The 18,577-nt window shown below is 31.6% G+C and overlaps 3 protein-coding genes across 3 annotated transcripts; all 3 read right to left on the reverse strand.

Annotated features, from left to right (window-relative positions):
* Window positions 1-770: 770 nt before the first annotated feature.
* LOC112491449 (protein LEAD-SENSITIVE 1-like) lies at window positions 771-3,154 on the reverse strand. Its single transcript, XM_048471390.2, has 3 exons — window positions 2,960-3,154; window positions 2,555-2,878; window positions 771-1,438 (listed from the first exon to the last, which is right to left on the reverse strand). The coding sequence occupies exons 2-3, from the start codon at window positions 2,673-2,675 to the stop codon at window positions 972-974; spliced, it is 588 nt and encodes a 195-aa protein (XP_048327347.2). The 5' UTR covers window positions 2,676-2,878; window positions 2,960-3,154; the 3' UTR covers window positions 771-971.
* Window positions 3,155-6,709: 3,555 nt separating this feature from the next.
* Window positions 6,710-9,756, reverse strand: LOC107415749 (beta-amyrin 16-alpha-hydroxylase CYP87D16). Its single transcript, XM_048472054.2, has 9 exons — window positions 9,406-9,756; window positions 8,826-9,156; window positions 8,572-8,721; window positions 8,170-8,451; window positions 7,904-8,002; window positions 7,683-7,767; window positions 7,468-7,574; window positions 7,220-7,347; window positions 6,710-7,079 (listed from the first exon to the last, which is right to left on the reverse strand). The coding sequence occupies exons 1-9, from the start codon at window positions 9,606-9,608 to the stop codon at window positions 6,989-6,991; spliced, it is 1,476 nt and encodes a 491-aa protein (XP_048328011.2). The 5' UTR covers window positions 9,609-9,756; the 3' UTR covers window positions 6,710-6,988.
* Window positions 9,757-10,395: 639 nt separating this feature from the next.
* LOC107415792 (MACPF domain-containing protein At4g24290) lies at window positions 10,396-16,936 on the reverse strand. The gene is made up of 7 exons (XM_048471758.2): window positions 16,195-16,936; window positions 15,760-15,998; window positions 14,693-14,894; window positions 14,014-14,079; window positions 13,330-13,522; window positions 12,480-12,646; window positions 10,396-11,368 (listed from the first exon to the last, which is right to left on the reverse strand). Exons 1-7 carry the CDS (start codon window positions 16,462-16,464, stop codon window positions 10,679-10,681), a joined length of 1,827 nt encoding a protein of 608 aa, XP_048327715.2. The 5' UTR covers window positions 16,465-16,936; the 3' UTR covers window positions 10,396-10,678.
* Window positions 16,937-18,577: the final 1,641 nt, after the last annotated feature.

Consider the following 18,577-nt stretch of genomic DNA (forward strand, 5'->3'; position numbering starts at 1 on the left):
GGGTGACTAATTAGACTCCAATTAAGTAGAGTGAATGAAGGACAAAATTAAAGCAGATAATTGTACTTTGACCTCTTCCATCTTATATATTCCCAACATTAAACATCTGACAAGAACGAAGAGGGGAAGACATGGACAAAGATTAATAACTCCACATAAGGTGCAGCTACAAAATCTGTCATTATGTCTTGCTCAGCATTATTCACCATATTTAAAGAACATAATTAAACAAATCATTAAACAACCGCTATCGAAAATAATACGATCAAGACGACGATCATTGAGATTTGAGCAGGTGTCGTTTGCCATTGCTAAATTTTCGCAATCAAATTTTTTTTTTTTTCCTTCTCTAATGAAACATTATAATTTTGGGCAATACTATTTTTTTGCTAAATTTTGGTACCAAATTTATCATTGGTAAAAAATTTGGCATTGGATCCCATCATCTATAAAGTTTGTGGGCTTCTCATTTACTGGATTAATTAATTAATATTTTTTTTTCCAGCTGGTAAAAAGTAATCTAAAGGTAGGCTTAATTATAATTTAACAATATTATTTTTTTAATATCTACTGTTAGAAAATCAATGCCAAGAGGGGATTTGTAAGAGCGTACTTTGACCAATGTCTCTTTACCTGTAATATACAAATTGTCTAAGTTTTTATATTAAAAAAAAAATGAAAAAAGTTTGATTAAATCACACGATCACCACACCTAGAATAATAAGATCTGCCCAATAAAATTGGCATAACAAAATACCCAAAAAGATATATATCATTGGTACCAAATACGGCAAAAAATCGTTCAATAAAGTAAGTCTGAAACTAAAACGGCCAAATCTCTCAAGTGCAGCATCCAATTCCTCTACTTCAACTTTACGAACATTACGACGAACTCTGATATCCAAAACGAATCTAAGTATAATGTACATGAGACATCCCATGAATGCCAGCCAAAAAAGACTAACAGTTGATCATCGAACTAGAGTAGAAATAAATACAACAATGGCAGCGAACGATGATGTTGCCTGCCCACTCCTGCCAATGCTTCTGCGGACACAATTGCTATCATCAACTAGGAGGCTAGTTTTGCAGTATATTGCAAAATCTTCACAATTGTTTTCTGAAAGGTTGTAGACACCAAAGCCTTTCTCACGGAGGGTATTCGCACGGTGCACGACTAAATCAGGTGGATCACTGAGAGCAAGAGTACATGTACCTCCTCGAGTTTTGGCAAGAAAGGAAACTAGATCAACACCATATTTAACGCGATAGAGATCCCCACCAGAAAGAAAACTAGCTAAACTGGACTCGATTACATGATCGTGTGTTGATTGCTGACCACAGGGATTGTCCGAAGGATGGGAGCGAGATGAGCTTAATAGAATATGGCCTTCTCCTCGAGTCAGGTGAATCACCTTTCCTTCACCCACAAATATCCCTAGGGTCACATTATAAGTAAATTGAGTGGCAGTGTATTCGTACAACATTAATTATGTTACCATAAGAAACAGATGGATTCTCATAATACCTAAAACAGGATATTGAAGAACCAAATATATTACATGTGAAAGAGATCGAGCAATAAAAGTGCAAACCTTATCAAATGTGTATTCAATTACAAATCAATAGTGGAAGAACTTACTACTGGATATTCGACCTAAATCTAAAAAAAAATCTTCCCAAACTTGTAGATTTTCTAAACAACATACCACATAGTACAATCAGATTAAGTTCAAATAAATAAAAAGTGTTTGTGTGTGCTTATAAGATAGACGTCTATAAGTCCTACATTTATAGGGGAGTGAATTACTAAATTTCTCAATCCTAATTCTAAAGAAGCATCGCTCTGTTCCAACTCCCACTTCAAAAGATAGGCAGATTCCTCATCAACCATTTCCATTTGTTCTCATGGATTATCCCAACATAAACGAAAAGCTAAACAATATATATATATATATATATATAAGCGGTTGTCTTTTCTATCATCTATTTTCTTGACCATCAATCTTTTGTAATTCCCAAAATTTTATCGTCTTGAGGTAAAATTTCAAATTTGTAATGCAGAAAGGGTTGGCTGATAGACGACCAATAACTCACTTTTTCATGTTTCAAACAGCCCAAGCAAATAAGCAACTACTGTATGTGATTTATCCCCATCAAACTAGTAAATAAGGGCAGGATATATATCAATGCGTTGTTTCTCACGACAAGAGACAAACACTACAAGAGGCTAGGACCTCCTCTTAAAGTCTGTGCTTTCATTTATTTCATTCAGTGAAAGAAAAAAACAATAATACAGTAGTTTAACAAAATAAGAAAATCAAAAAATAAACAACCAAAGAAATAATAAAGTAAATCATAGCCAAAGTAGGAATATGATGTAACAATAAATCTAATCCAATAATAACATAAAGTTAATCAACAAATTACCAAAAAAGAAAAACAAATCACGATAATGAAACTTTAGAAGCAAAAACCACATTGCTTAGCACAAATAAAAAATCAAAAGCAGACATTTAAATTAAACAATAGCTATAAGATAGAAGAAGATCACCGTGATGGGCATAACTGTAGGCACGTCTCCATGTATATATGTGGTCACCAGGTTCAAGCTCTTTCCACTGGATCTTCTTCGACGACGCCTTCAGGATCATGTTCTCACACACTTTCATCATCTTCACGAAATAATATAAATGTAAAAGCAGAGGAATAGAGAGAAATTGTAGTTTAGGGTTACAAAGGATAAGAAGAAAACGACGAAGTCGGCGGCCATTGGATGATTCGATATCCACCTCACATAATCCACTCACTAACCACAAGAATTCGAGACTAAGGAGTTCAGCACCAAGATCAAAATCTTCGATAACTGAATTGTGATCTTTGAGAAAACGAAGTTTAGTACAAAGATTCAACCTTTGGTTATATAGATCAAAGAAAAGCTAGGGTAAGGGACAAAGACCTTCAATACAGTGATCAATTCGGTATTTGAGTTTTCCGGATTCAGTTGCTTGATGTTGATCTTCATCGACTGAGCTTTCCGGATCCACTGCTTCTTCCCCATTCTAACACTTACTTGGGACAGATCGGATCCACCGGTTATGTCCGCCGAGCTCTGTGTCGCCGCCGAAAAGCAAGAGTAAAGTAAAAAAGTAACAGTTAGAGGGATGTATTCAATTTAGAGTTTAATGGATTTAAAATGAATTATAGACTTTAAAGGATTTGATGGATTGTTATGGAATCCTACAGACTCCATAAAGATTTTGTAAGAATCCAATGAAATCTTTGGATTTAAAGGTGGATTTCATATTGACAATTTTCTTCACAATTTCCCTGTTAAAATCCTTTCAAATCCATTAAAATCCATCATTTTTTAAAATCTTTTAAAATCAATGACTTTTTAAATACCACCAGATTTTAAAAGAATTTTATAAAGTCCTAATTGAATACATCTAGATTTTAATGGACTTTTATAAAATCCATCAAAATCTGAATTGAATATCATTAGATTTGTATGGACTCCTTTAAAATCTAAATCGAATATCTCAAAACTTTAAAAGACTTTTAAAATCCTTCAAATTCTAAATTAAATACATCCCCTTTAGTCTTTCTCTTTTCCTTTTCTTTTGTAGTTCATAGTACCTTTCCACTTTGAACGGCTATCAGCGCCTAAAAGAATTAAAATAAATTTTTTTCCTTCTTTTAATGGAATCAAATCCTGATTAATATATTATAGTCATTTTTTTTTTTTTATGGAATAATTATATGACAATGAAAAGGTTAATTAATGAAGTGATTAGGTAGCATACGGCAAAAATACAATAAATAGTATTTACGTGCATAAGTTGTTTTATTTATTTAAAAATATGAATAAAATTTGGTTGTAAAAATACATAAATTGTAAATGAAAAAATTTATAAATTCGGTATCTGCAATATGTTATAGATTAAAAAATACGGATATTAAAAATATGGATATTAAATATATATTAAAATCAATTATTAAATGATAAAAATATAACATATGCTTAGTTTAATATATTAGTCACCGAAAGAAAAAAGTTAGTTTAATATATTAAAATATATATATATATATATATATATAATTAAAAGAATAAAATAAAATATATATATTTTTTATGTTGTCGTAAAAGAGGAATAAAATAGTTAAAAATATTTATTTTTTCAACAATACATGTTTTTTTCATCTGTATAATACAGCAATACATTAAAAAAAATGAATTTTTTCCATACATTTGAAATCGAAATGGAATAACAAATTTTCTTTAAAAAAATACATATGCGTTGTATTATTCATGAATTTACGAACTAAGATGATAACACATAAAAATTTAGCAAGTACATAAAAATAATTATTAAACAATAAAAATATTATCAGTTTATTATTTAATTTTGGTTAATTTGTAAATAGAATACATATATATAAATATAAATATATATATATATATATATATTAAAACAACAAAATTTATATTATTAATTAATAAGTTTAATGTCTGAATTTATGAAATTAAACAGACATCACAACTCTCCATAGAGAAACAATGGTTATAATCCACTCCAGCAGAGAATATCCATGCATCCCCATAATCCAAATTATGAGTATCAGAATTTAGGATTTAATTTTAAAGAAGTTAGATCATTTTAGCATGAGTCTTTTTTTATTAAATTACACTTCGATAAATTATACAACTTATATATACAATATGGAAGATAATGTAAAATATGAATGACCAAAAACATGAAAGTTTTTATGTTATTTTTTACTATATATATATAGTACACATTCAATGTCGAACAAGTTCTAATTAGGCCATATCTGCAATTAACAAATAAATGGCCACTGACGAATGAATAAATTAACCTGCCATGTCTACTATATATGCTCGGTTGCGTATATATATATATATATATATAACAACACAATCAAATTCATTGAATTGGTCTGAGAAATATTACTACAACTGTCAATGAGTTGAGGAAAGAAAAAAATAAATAAATAAATAAATAAAAACATGAAAAAACAAAGAAGAAGAAAGTAAAAAAGAAATACATCTTTTAGCCTATGAATCATAGATCCGATCGCAAACATTTTGGCCCATTAGAGAGCTCAACGCAACCCCTTTCTCCATTGGATCACCACAGCCCATCGGCCTAGCTAGTCTCTCGCATCGCAGTGCCACTTTCTCGGTATCAAGTTTTCAATGATCAGGTTTTCAATCCTAATTTTATTTATTTATTTATTTATTTTTGGAGAAATCATGCCACAATGAAAAATGTTAAAATTTTGAAAAAAAAAAATAATTTTCAAAAATTAGATTTTTTCTTCTAAAAATCATCCAAATAAAAAAAAAAAAATTCTTTTTCAGAAAATTTCAAATTCCCAGTTTTTCTAACACTTTCTAAAGTGATCTCAATGGACACCTATGCCTAGCCTATAAAATTTTCATAAATTCGCATCTTTACTGCATATAGGACTGTTCCTGCAAAGTTTTTAATATAGATGACAAACACACAAAATTTGAGGTTAAATTGCATGCTGGTGTAAAAGTCAGGACCAAATTGCAAATGCTATAAAGCTTAGCAGGTACAGGTGCAAAAAACCTTTAATAATGAATTTCATTAATTTGTAGGATTTATTACAAAAACACCCCTCTATATTGTGAGATTAAGCAAAGCATGTGCTAAAGTGTTCTTTATCATTATCTACCAATCGGAAGTTTAGTAAATTTCAGCCCCCCAAAAAAAATAAAATAAAATAAAAAAAATAACAAATCACTACACACCAAGTTGTTCTTATTATAAGGTCACCTTTTCTCTCTCTATTTAAGTTGTTCTCTTCTTATTATTATCATATTCACATTTTCTGGGGCAATGTTAATATATACATATATATATGTATATAGTTGACATTTGGAATAATATAAAAATGCATTAAAAAATTAACTCATGTCAAATTTTAACGGAAAATGATCACGGAAAAGGAAGTAAATAAAATTATATGAAAATTGCATATGTAATTTATAATTATACTAAATATGAGAAGGACTAATTACAATTTTTCCTATCAAAATTAATATAATATTGATGTGCTTTTAAAATGTTGAATTTATATACAAACTTCAAGAAGGGAAAATGTTGCAATCAGAGGGGTTTCCCGGTGGAGTGGTACATAATTATAGGACCAAGAAATTAATTAATTAAGTACGTCCTAAAGTCTTCTCTATCACTATCTATCCTTATCAATAAATAAGGATATTAAACAAATCAATGCTCACCAATTTCATTTGGTCAGATTCCATAATTTATTAAGTATTTGACCCTTTCAAAAGATTTTTAAAAAGAAAAAGATGGAGTACTACAATTATACGTATTTTATAAAGAAAGTTGTTGACCCAAATATCTTGATTCATTGCTCGGCCAACATCAAAATGAAAAGAAAAGAAAAGAAAAGAAAAAAAAAAAAAAGAAAAAAGATTCAGTTTATGAAAAGGAATAAAGGTTAATTCATCTCCACCCTATTTTTATCGGTTCCATCTACAAATCCGAATTTCTTCACCTCCATGTTTATTTTTCTATTGTTCCTCATCACATATGATATAATTGGTTTTTATTTGTATCCACCAAAATGGAAGAATATATAATATAGTACGCGCTTGATTAGAAGGGATGTTAATTTTGGAGCATGCCAATATTTAAAATACAATACAATTACCAGGTAAAATGTTCCAAATACAATAAGATTTAATAAATCTCATACATATGATTTGGTCTGCAAGTTGGTGGAAAACCAACAGCAGTACACACTAAAGAGAAAATAAAATGAGAATAATATATTTTTACATCATGTATGACTTATTCAAAGATACATTTGTACGATAATCGACCACATAAAACAGAAAAGAAAAAGAAAGGTATTTCTACAGATTATAGAAACCAACTTTTTTCCAAATAGAAATATAATATGGTCATCATTCCTTGTGTGAGAACTTGATGTGCACGCCTTTCCCAAATCCTATAACAGGATTTCGAGCAACTTTTTCCCTTTTGATAATTGTCCACCTATACATTAACATCAAAAATTCCCAAAAAATAAAAAGGTGATTAATTAATTAGACTATAATTGAGAAGTATGACCGTGAATGAAGGAAAAAAAGTTAAATTGCAGATTATTAAAAAAAAAAAAAATGCTCATAATGTACCTATATTTGGTGAGCAACACATGGAAAAAAAGGGACAGGAAAACTCTACTATACTCAGCTCCTGCGCATTGCCTTGTTCCTCCTCCAAACGGCATGAAATTCTTTGGTATAATATGTGACTCAAGCTCCTATATTTTTATTGAAAATTAAATTAAAGTTTATTAACTAATTAATTACATCCATCTCATATCCAAAAATCAAAAAAAAGAAAAAAAGAAAAAAAGATGGTGATCAAATTAACTTCAAACCTTCCAACGCCATGGATTGAATTGGAGAGGATCGTCAAAGGTATTAGGATTCATGTGAAGTGCAGACGTGACAAGCATAATACTCCAACCTGCTGGTATTGTATATCCTGCAAAATCACACACACACAAATAAACATTTTATTTTTAATTATTCAAAATATAAATTAGCAAAATTAATGATGAATTAAACGTTTAATTATGTACATAATATATACCTTTTCCTTTCACTTCAATATCTTTCAGTGCTTTCCGTAATAAACCTGGTGCTCCATTTCCCAGTCTAAGTGTTTCATTGATGACCTGTGAAGTCAATTATAAGAAAATGTAAATTCTGATTCACATTTATATCTTTTGAATTTTAATTAGTAAACTACTTCCTTTTTTTTAAAAAAAAAAATAAAAAAGAAAAAAAAGAAGTAAAATTAAGTCAGCTGACTTGAAGAGTAAAAGTCATGGATTTATAATCATCCCAGTTGAGCCGTCGATTTGGACTATTCTCTGATCTCTTTTTATTGAGAACCGCCTCTTGCTCAGCCTGCACCATATACAGTCAAGTAACCATTATGTTATGCAAAGAAGGGTCAACAATTTAATGCCTCTACTTTAATATTACTAAAACAAACCAATATATATATATATATATATATTTATATATTAATTCTGAAACTTATAATTATATATATATATATTTATATAACATACAATCATCTCCTGCAATGCATGGGGATGGTCTTCGAGTAAGAGGAAAGCTAAAGCCACAATTACTGAAACAGACTCAAATGTAGCAGCTATGCCCACATATAACAGCTGCACTATAAATTCTTCTGATAAGAAATTTTCTTTCTCCATGTCTCTGATTATCCGATCCAATAAATCACCTCCTCCATTTTTCTCCTTACAATCATTTTCACCTGAAATATTTTTTGCATCGCGGCGTTTCTCCTTAAAAATATCCTTCAACATGTCTGTCACCTTTTTCTGATCCTGAATTTGTTAAATAGCTTCATAATTAATTTAATTTTCTGATAAGGGTGAATTAAATTAATTAATGGTATATATATACCACTGTGCTCCATATGCTTAATCAAATTACATAATTAATACCTGTTGACACTTATAGTAAGTTGTACCAGGGATGTTGATGGGAAAAGAAAACAGACCATCCCTGACTCTGGTGTATTTCTCCCCTAAATTGAATGATGATTTTTCTGCATCATAGCTGAACATTTGCTTTGCACTGAAATTAAGAACCATCTGCATGCATGATTAGCTCCAATATCAGGAAAAAAAAAAAAAAAATGAAAACAAAAAACTCAAGATTAAAACACAAAAGCATATCAACTTTAATTTTTAATTACCAAAGAAGATGCAAGTTTAACTTCAACAGAGTCCTGAGATGACCATGAATTTAGAGTTTTAGTGACGAAATCTTCAATTTGGGGGATCAATTTCTCTCTGAGCATCTCAGCACCAAATTGGCTAAGAAAAGTGCTCCTCACATACTTGTGGACCCCACCAGCTTCATTAGTTCGAGATTCACCTTCATGCTTGCAGATCTTGGAAAACGTGTCCAGGTAGAAAAGTTCAACCAGCTTGCCTTCTTGAGAAAGCACATAATTGTTCAACTCTGGATCTGCTGATATTACCACTGGTCTACCTGCCAGACTTGTTCTAAATACACTCCCATATCTGTAAATTAACAAATTAAGTACACTCTGAAATTATAGCTATAGCTAACACTTTTGCTAAAATTTCCTGCAAAAACTATATGAATATATATATATATATATATACTTGCATACAATAAAAGTATCTTCAGTTTGTTGATGGGAAGCTTTAGTGACAGAGATAAATATAACTATGGCCTAAACATGTATGCCTGATAAATTTTTCTGACAAAATATCGGAAATCGAGATCTAAATGAGTATTTTACCTACCTTTGAATTCTGTTTTTGATGAATGGATGGAGATCAAGAGAGTAACTGGGGATGAGGAGATGGAGGGTCTCTCCAATGAAAGGCAATCCCATGGAGCCAGGAGGGAGAACTCCATTGCATTTTGGATTCCTCCATTTGATAATCCAGTGTGTTATCAAAATAACAAGAATTGCTGCTATACTCAGACCAACATTTACCCACATTTTTCTACCAACAAGAAAACAAGAAAAAGATATGGTATGTGTTCAAATGGTGGTGCAACTGTGCAAGTGATAAGAGTATTTGGCGTTAATGCCCCTTAAATAATAACACTGATTGAAATGATCATCGCCTATCTAGACTCCCCACATATTCCTTCTCATTATTATATTATTATTACGTTTTGATTATACTTTTCAAATTAATAAATTTATGTGTATAATGATCCAGTTCAACAAGTAAAGACTTATTTATGTTTTAGAGATCAATCATGACGTAGATATCTGTCTCACAAGTTTGAGGACGGATCGTAGGAAGCGTACACTTTATATATATATATATATATATAGTCAATCCTGTGAAAAGCTGACTTTTAGACAAAATGTAGGGATCGATGCGGGAAGGTTAGACTTTAGAATGCCGGTCTTGATGTAGAAATAATATGATTTTTTTTATTTATTTAAATTATGAAAGATAAAATAATTAATGTTAAAAAAAAAAAAAATATATATATATATATATATGTAGTTTAGTGGAAAGAAAAACAAACATCTCTATTATTTTATTCTCTACAAAAAACAAATAAAATAATACAAACTCTAATATGAAATTTATACCAAATAACTTAATACAACTCGCCAATATGAAATTATTATTATCACTATTTTGTTCACAATGTATATATTATAAGGCACTGTTTTACAAACTACAGGAGGTGTTTGCATGTGTGAAGTCAGAGCAGTGAGAGACATTTAGCCCCGAAAGAAAAAATAATAGTAATGAGAAAAGCAATAAGAAGAAGAAGAAGCTCTTCCAAATCAAATATTCAAATATTCGCACCATAAAGGAGTACCTACAGGAAATCAAGTAAAATTTACAAACCAAAAATACATGTAAAAAAATTTTATATACAACAACTCATACAACATTTTAACGCATTCTCTCTAATGAAAATATGAACATAAAAAATACAGAAGAAAAAAACAACCGAATCCAACCCCCATTCTCTTTCCTAAGGATAAACCATTCAATTCTCTTGTTCTTTTTACCATTATTCCCGTCCAATAGTTTCCCATCAGAATTCTTCTGACACCTCCTCATCAGGTAAAATCACTGTGAGAAGAGAATACTTTACTTGAAGAGATATTTTACCCTTATCAACAATAAGCCTCGCACCAGATACAACCCAATAGCCAGGTGAGTCCTGCGGCCCTCGTGTCATTTCTGTTGTGTCTACAAACCTAAGAAGTTTGGGTGTCTGAGTGGGCACCGGAGGACCACCAGGGTACACAGCAGAGTTAATGTTCACATCAGATGGCTTTGGGGGTGGTTTTTGAGCAGCGGAGGAGAAGCGTGTGCTAATAAGAGATGAAATTATTCCGGATTTCTGGGCCAAGCCAGGTGAACCATCCCACACAGGTTGTCTCACAGCTGTAGCATTGGTAAATTTAGAGAAACGAAGTCGCAAGAATAAAACTTTCTTTAGCCCAGAATCTCCAATTTCGAATTGAGCCCCAGTGACAATAGACAGATCATCATTGGCCTCGACAGGGGCTGTGCAGACATGGGAGAAACTCTTCCACTGAACCTTTTCGTAGTACCTACGATCAGAAGATGGACGAGACATGTTGCCCCCACCTTCATCACGAAGTTCAATTGTCTTGGGCAGCGATGAAAGATGCTGCAAGTGAATTGCTAAGCTGTTGCTTCGTTTCCCTTCCAAATACAATCGGAGGCCAGTCACTGGCTTCTTACCCACATCAACCTATCAAGCATTATTCATCAAGAAAATATTATTAGTTACCATCAAATCCATATAAACTTATGTTACCATCAAATAATTCATTACACACTTAATGTTGCACATTATTGTTGATTATTTGGTTGTATGGGGCACATGATAATTGGTTGTTAACCACAGACGTGATACAACTATTTCACCTAAAGAGTTTCCCATGATAAGACCATAGACAATTAACAAATACTAAGGAAACAAAGTGATGAAATTATAGGATTCTTGTCCTAAAAAAGTCAATGTTACTGGGGGCAAAAAATTTCCAGTCCAGTAAAACCAAGCAGATATGGCAGCCAGAGAAGGTGATAGCGAAACTAGTGTAACAATCTCCTATATAGTAGAAAGCTAGATGAGACACATTTTGAATTCGAGGCTGTCTTCATGTGATGATAATTTAACTCAGATTTTCATGCATAAAAACAAGTTTTACACAACAAGATGCTAAATGCAGAACCTACAAAAACCTCCATTACAACTTGCACCAAGTATTAAGGGCATAAAGAACTCTAGGGAATTTGCTTTCAGCATTTCACAAATAAAGGTATCAATTTTTCAGTCAGATTTTTCAAAAGATCAATACAAGCAATAAAAAAACTACTATTTTGGAACAAAAACATGTCATCACTCAACATTGTCATCAAATTTTCAGTTAGATTTTTCAAAAGATCAATACAAGCAATAAAAAAGCACCATTTTGGAATAAAAACATCTCATCACTCAACATTGTCCATGTATAAGGACCTGCTAAGTTAATAAATCATAAAAAATCTGAAACCTATCAATAGGGGCTTCATAGTTCATTGTCTTAAACAACTATTTATTTAGTATGATGATTGAGCTACAACTCCAAATGCAGTAATTAGGCTTCTAAGCATGCCCTGAGTTTCCAAGGCCCATTTGAGGTCAAATTCAAAGCATAGATCTTTCGCTTTCATCAATCATATCCTTCATCCAACTTTCTATCAAATGCCAGATTTTGATAAATTATAACAATGCTTTGTGGCTTCTGATACATAATTAGAGGAGAAGAAAGTATAATGATATTACTTGAGAAACAAAAAATTGGAAAAAGTAGCAGTACCGGAGTTGTGTTAACATAGAGCTTAGGGCCCATGAAGCTAAATTGTAAAGATGCATTACTTTGCTGCTTCCTCTGAGGACCAAGGGCAAGCTCACCAAATACTGGTGCCCATTGCCTCGGAAGTTGAAACTCCAAAAACTGATGCAACTCTTCAATGGGTGGTTTATCTGCACTTGATAAAAATGTAAAAACAATGAAAAAAAAAAAAAAATTTTTTTTAAAAATTGAGACAGTATATACAAGCATAATGCCAGTAAATTTTCAGTTTTCTCTTCATAACATACAGGTGTATGTTTAACAAAATCTCTAGAGTTTACTTCAACAAATTATTTATATACCTCTAAGAATCAAATTAGGAAGGCTATTGGCATACAACAAAGAACATTGATATGTTCAGACCTGAGAATGTACATTGCATTGTCCACCATTTCTTTTTGCACATACTAACACTTATGAGGACAGAACATAAGCTCCTTATTGGTCAACAGCATGCAAAAAATTTCACCAAGTTTCCCAAAAAGGGATTTTTGAAAGCAAGACAGAGGAGTCATAATCACTTGATCAAGACGTCATGAGTTTTCAGAAGCAATGAAACCTAATATCTTGAATTCCTAAAAAGGTCCAAGGTGATTAATACAAGAATTCTCAGCATTTACTCTGTTCTGCTTCGTTTGAGATTGACAGATTTTTTGGAAATGATGTCAAAAAAATGTATTTACTGTCAATATACACAACCTCTTGTCCTTCTAGGATTTTGTATATTTTACTTTCATTATCAATATAAGTTTATGCTCACTATTAGAGAAAAAGAATCAAACATTGCACAGATGAGAAAATGGTTTACACTTACATCGAAGATACAGATTAATAGCATGCGTTAAAAATCCACTCCCATTAAGTCCACTAAGTAAAGAGGTGATAGGAACTAATGACATTGAGATTACATCAGGTTCATACTGAACAGTCTGGCACCAGTCACTGTGAAGTAGATTTTTATTCAAGTTTCCACCTTTCCTCTTGCACATGAATTTAATATCTTGCAACTGAAACATGAAATACAAATAAGCTGATTATGTAAAAATGATCTTTAATAATATACTCAAATTCAAAGTTCTGATAAAAGACAGCTGATGAGGTTCTGGAATGAACAAAACTGATTCACCAAACATGTAAACAGGGTGTCAACTTCAGAAAATTTTGGAAATTAAAGATTGCAAGTTGGAAAATCTTTAAGTTGTTTCTATCTTTATATTCGCATATCCCATTTGCCAAAGACACAAATACAAAGCAAATAACTGGGGAACATAGAAACTCCTTCAAGGAAAGACATATGACGTATGTGCTAGAATTTACATAAGTGAGAATTTTTACCAAAACAAAATTCAACTTAAAAGAGAAAAACTCAAACGTAAATTCAAGTTTTTTATTTGTTGAACTTTTGTTTTTTAGTTTTTGTTTTTGGTTTTGTGGTCCCCCCCGCCCCCCAAATAAAAAAAATAAAAATAAAAAGAAAAAGAAGAAGAAAAAGAAGTACCTCTATACAGGAGTAAGAGCTGGATGGAAGTGTGTCCGAGATACTAAGTGAATGCTCCTTCATAAACTGAAACAAAAACATGGCACAAGTCAACCATACAATATTTAAATATGGAATTCTTCCAAATAATATGTTAAAAAGATCAAACAAATCAATCTTCAGAAACTATGGGTAAAATTAAACTTACAAAAAGAATCTCAACAAATTCAGTTTATCAACTTTACATATCATATCTGTAGTCTCTATCCAAACAAATTAAAAACTCCAAGCACCACCTTAAAATTTAAAAGGGAGCAAGCATATTAAGCCTATATAGAAATAAAGAGCAATATATGCAACTTCTTAGCTAGGAAACCCCAGAGCACCTGAAAATCCAAAAACCTGGTATGCATCGAACAAGAATTGGGAAGGAATTGGATTTAAATTTAAGATAAAAATTAGACAGCCTAGACCTAAAAGGTAAATTACTGCCTATCATTATAAGTATTTCAAGTTAAGTTATTTGTGTAATTACTTCTGCTTACCAGGGCCAGGAATACCATTTGAATTTGTTTAATTCTACTTTATACATGAATTTGATACCATAAGAACCTCAAGCCTCTGAATTTAATACTTCATTTCGATTTAGATGAAATTAATTGAAGGGTAAAAACAAAGGATTGAATAATCAAATTCAAACCTTCTCTCTCTCATTGAATTTCTCAGAATTCATTCTGTTCTGACCACTTCCATCTATGAAGATTTTGTCTGCCATATCTTTTAGTTTTTTTTGTAGCTCAGCAGGTTGGAGAGGAGACGAGTGCTGCTGCTTCACATAAATTGTGTCCTTTCCCCCCATTTTCACGCCAACTATAACATGAGTACCATACTTTTCGATAAACCTGCGAAACCAAATTCAGATGATTACATGTAAGCACAAATGTAAGAATTCGATACAAATTTTTAAATCAATAAGCACAACCTTCATCTTCAAACAATGCCGACAAATGGATCACTAAACACACGAGTAATTCTATCAAATCGTGCATAATGTGTTCTGTACTGGTATGGGTACTACAAAAGTTTTAACAAAATCCGTGACAGATGCAACCCTTTTCTTTGGAAAGCTCACATTGTTTTAGTGCTTTCACCTCAACGTGCATTTTTCATGGATACAATTTGAACTTCTTAGTTTAGGATAAGAAGGGCTGAAGAAAATCAATTTAGCAGCTAAAGGTAAGATTGCTTCTTTTTGAATTAAAAGCTTAGATGAATTTATTTTACTTCATTGGGTAGATAATACAAGCAGTCAAATTCAAATCCAGGAGCAAACATCCATGGGAGAACACACTATCAAAACAATGATAGGCCAAGCAATCTAAAGGCCAAAGGCTTCGTATATATTAGTTATAATAAATCAGATGCAAGAAAATATGGGGTTAATTGGACGGTTTTGATACCAATTTAGCGGACACATACACTAGTGGGCACACCCACACAGGTAAAAGAGGCTCATTTAACATTAGGTTGTAGCAGATAATAGCACCCATCACACTTTCTTATGCCTTAAACATATAGCACCATGATATGGAAAACCATACAACTCATCAAAATAGAAAGCAAGAAAACCAGTTAAAGTCTCAGAAAATGCAATAGAAAGCAGAATAGAGTAAATTCAAAAACTTCAGAATCATTTAAAGACCTAAACATTTCAAAATAAATGTCAATCAATAAGAACACCTTAATAACAAGAAATAGAATTCTCACCTTGCCAAAGCAGCAGGGTCCCATGAAGATGGAACAGCTTGCCTCACATGATCCCGCAAAACCACCTGGGATTTCTCAAGGGCAATATTGTACAGGGTGATGGAAACTCCATCAAACGCTAGGGATTTAGTGTTGGCAGCATCTTTTTGCCAACCACCAGTAAATTCAAAAGCAGTATTGAAATGACCCGTTGGAATTTTACCGGACAAAGACAATTCCTGATTAAATTGCTCTGACATCTACAAAAAAAATACCAAAACAAAAACAAATACACAAACTGAGCATCTTCTTATACCCCAATTGATCAAAATCTCCAAAACCCAGAATCAAAAACGCAAAAAGAAAGAAACTTTTCAACAAAAACTCACAAACTAAGCAACTGCTTGCTTTACACCACCCAGAACCAAAAATCCGAAAAGGAAAAAACTTTTTCACCTGCTGAAAAGAAAGAACATCAGAGCCGAACCTCATCCGCTCCCCTTTATCGCATTTGATGGATTTGGGCACATGGGGAATGCAAAATCCGCCTGGAATGGCTATGTCCCGTAGCTGATCGTCGTCGACGGCGATGAGTCTAGGGTCGGGAAGCGAGCAGTTTTTACAGTACTTGAGACGCAAGTCAACGGTGAGATCGTACCCCAACCCAATGGACTGAATAGCGTTCTGGGCGGCTTTCAGAGCCACGGTCGAGGACTTCTTAGCCATTTGCGAAATTCAAAGACTCAGTTTTTTTTTTTTTTTTTTAATTTTCAGAGACTTTTTTTTTTTCCTCCTCAAACTTTCATCAAAGGATTAAAACCCAATTGAAAATAATAAGAACCCAGCGAAGAAATTCTAAGAACGAGGATTTTCCATGCATATAAAGAATGGGTTTCGGGTCTTTTTCTGTGAAAGTTTGGGTTTTTGCTTTTCTCTATTGTTTGTTCCTGGTTTTGAAGACTGGTCAAAGATGAGAACTTTTTCAACGTTGGGAGGTTCTTGTGGCTTTGTAATCATGATTTTTTTTATTTTTATTTTTTAATAATATATATTCTTGTGAAAGAGTTCGTTTTTGCGATGAAGATTTTAGGTGAGAAGTGGAGTTTTTGGTTTTGTGGAAGAGAAGGTCAAAGCTTGAGGGCTGGTTCCGTTTCTAGGAAGATACCAGCAGCTGCCAGTAAGCCACGGGGGCGGCGTCCCCCTTCTACTTCAGCCAATAAAATCCCACACTTTTTGTCTTTTCATTTTTTTGTTTTTTTTTTTTTTTTTTTCATAAATATTTTATATTTTTTAAAAAGAAAAATTATCGGAATCGCAACCATGGTTTATTAGTATTAACAATGGTTTATTATAATATTAACAATAATTTTTTAGAAAATCATCATCAATATTATAAAAAATCATTACTAATATTGTGATGTGTATGAAAACCGTCCATATTATAGATAGACTGAAAAATTATACCAACTAACATCCTCTATGTTTAATGCTGTTTTTCATAAAATATATTTATATTTTTTGAAAATTATAAAAGTAAACTTTCACATTTATTTTGTTTCAATTTCACTACTTTTGTTCATAATTATAATTCAATTGGTTGTATTAGTCTTTCTTTTTTTTTTTTTTTGAATAAGTTATTTGTTCTCCCCATGCATTCTAAAACATGAAAATTGATTTCCTAACCTTGTCAAGTGGTGGAAGGATTTAAATATACTACTTGTGCACGACAAATCAATTAAAAAAAAAAAATCCTTATCTGTATTTCGTTTTGCTCTTACTGCAGCAAGATGTTTTTTATGTTTCTGGTTTTTTGCTGCTTAATATATTCATTATCTTCTCCCCCCCCCCCAACAACCAACCCAAAAAAAAAAAAAAAAAAAAAAAACGAGAACACATTAAAGGAAAATTAAAGAAAACTCTCTTTCAACTGGTTTCTAATTTTAAACAGATTTCGCATTATTGATTTTAAAAAATAAAATTATGTTGTAATGAAATGTAAACTAGAAACCGTGTCTTGTAGATAATTTGAAAATAGCATTACCAAAAGGAAGTTGTATATTAAAAACCAGTAATGGAAATTACATTATTTATAGAAAAAAAGAAGGAGAAGGAAGATTTCATAAAGGATGAGTAGGTTGCGATAATTTAAATAAAAAAAAGAAGGTTATGTAATAGAAAAATTATTGTCGGGTTGACTATTAAGCATGGTTTGGGTTTACATGTAAATTATGAGTCAAACTTTCAAAAAAAAAAAAAAAAAACAAAATAAAATTAAAAACACGAGACTAGATATAAGGAGAACAAATAAAAAATAAATTAAAATGCAAATGCCTTTTGGAGTTGAAACCAGAAAACTTGAAGCTTTCCTAATTAAGGATGAAAGACATTTTTTTTTTTTTTTTTGGGTGAACTTTGAGCTAGGATCACTGCAGAAAATCCTATATTTTTTAGCCCCAAAAAAAACAACTTGATGGCCTTTTGACTTCGTTCTTAAGCTCTTAAATGCTTTCTAACTAACCCAAAAGGGGATATGAGTTATAAAACCTCAAAATTTATTTTATATTTTATAAAACTTCAACTTGAGCCCATCCTGTTAGACTACCAGAAGAAAAGATAAAATAATAATAATAATAAAAGACACACTATTCGAACTTATATAACTTCGAGTCTGTATAAAAACTAATTCTATTTTCGAGATTTGATCGAGCCCAAACTCGATTTTTCCTATCTCAAACAAAAACTTCATGCATTTTGCATGTTAAAAAATGAATATTAATAGCAGCTTTAGAGTTATTTATTAATAAAGAAAAACTTTAGATTGGCATAATTTGTTTGTTTT

Source organism: Ziziphus jujuba, chromosome 4, assembly GCF_031755915.1.
Source record: "Ziziphus jujuba cultivar Dongzao chromosome 4, ASM3175591v1".
In the NCBI taxonomy this organism is placed as follows: domain Eukaryota; kingdom Viridiplantae; phylum Streptophyta; class Magnoliopsida; order Rosales; family Rhamnaceae; genus Ziziphus; species Ziziphus jujuba.

Bases quoted from the DNA above. Each gene is read 5' to 3' on its own strand.
- LOC112491449 (XM_048471390.2), bottom strand. From the start codon at position 2,675: ATGATGAAAGTGTGTGAGAACATGATCCTGAAGGCGTCGTCGAAGAAG. The intron at 1,439-2,554 runs GTGATCTTCTTC...ATGTGACCCTAG, and splicing joins CTACAGTTATGCCCATCACG to GGATATTTGTGGGTGAAGGA.
- LOC107415749 (XM_048472054.2), bottom strand. From the start codon at position 9,608: ATGTGGGTAAATGTTGGTCTGAGTATAGCAGCAATTCTTGTTATTTTG. The intron at 7,348-7,467 runs GTTTGAAGTTAA...ATAAAAATATAG, and splicing joins TCAATCCATGGCGTTGGAAG to GAGCTTGAGTCACATATTAT. The intron at 7,080-7,219 runs GTACATTATGAG...GTTAATGTATAG, and splicing joins GTGTTGCTCACCAAATATAG to GTGGACAATTATCAAAAGGG.
- LOC107415792 (XM_048471758.2), bottom strand. From the start codon at position 16,464: ATGGCTAAGAAGTCCTCGACCGTGGCTCTGAAAGCCGCCCAGAACGCT. The intron at 15,999-16,194 runs GTGAAAAAGTTT...TTTTTTTTGTAG, and splicing joins ATGTTCTTTCTTTTCAGCAG to ATGTCAGAGCAATTTAATCA. The intron at 14,080-14,692 runs GTTTGAATTTGA...TTTTTGTTTCAG, and splicing joins AATTCAATGAGAGAGAGAAG to TTTATGAAGGAGCATTCACT.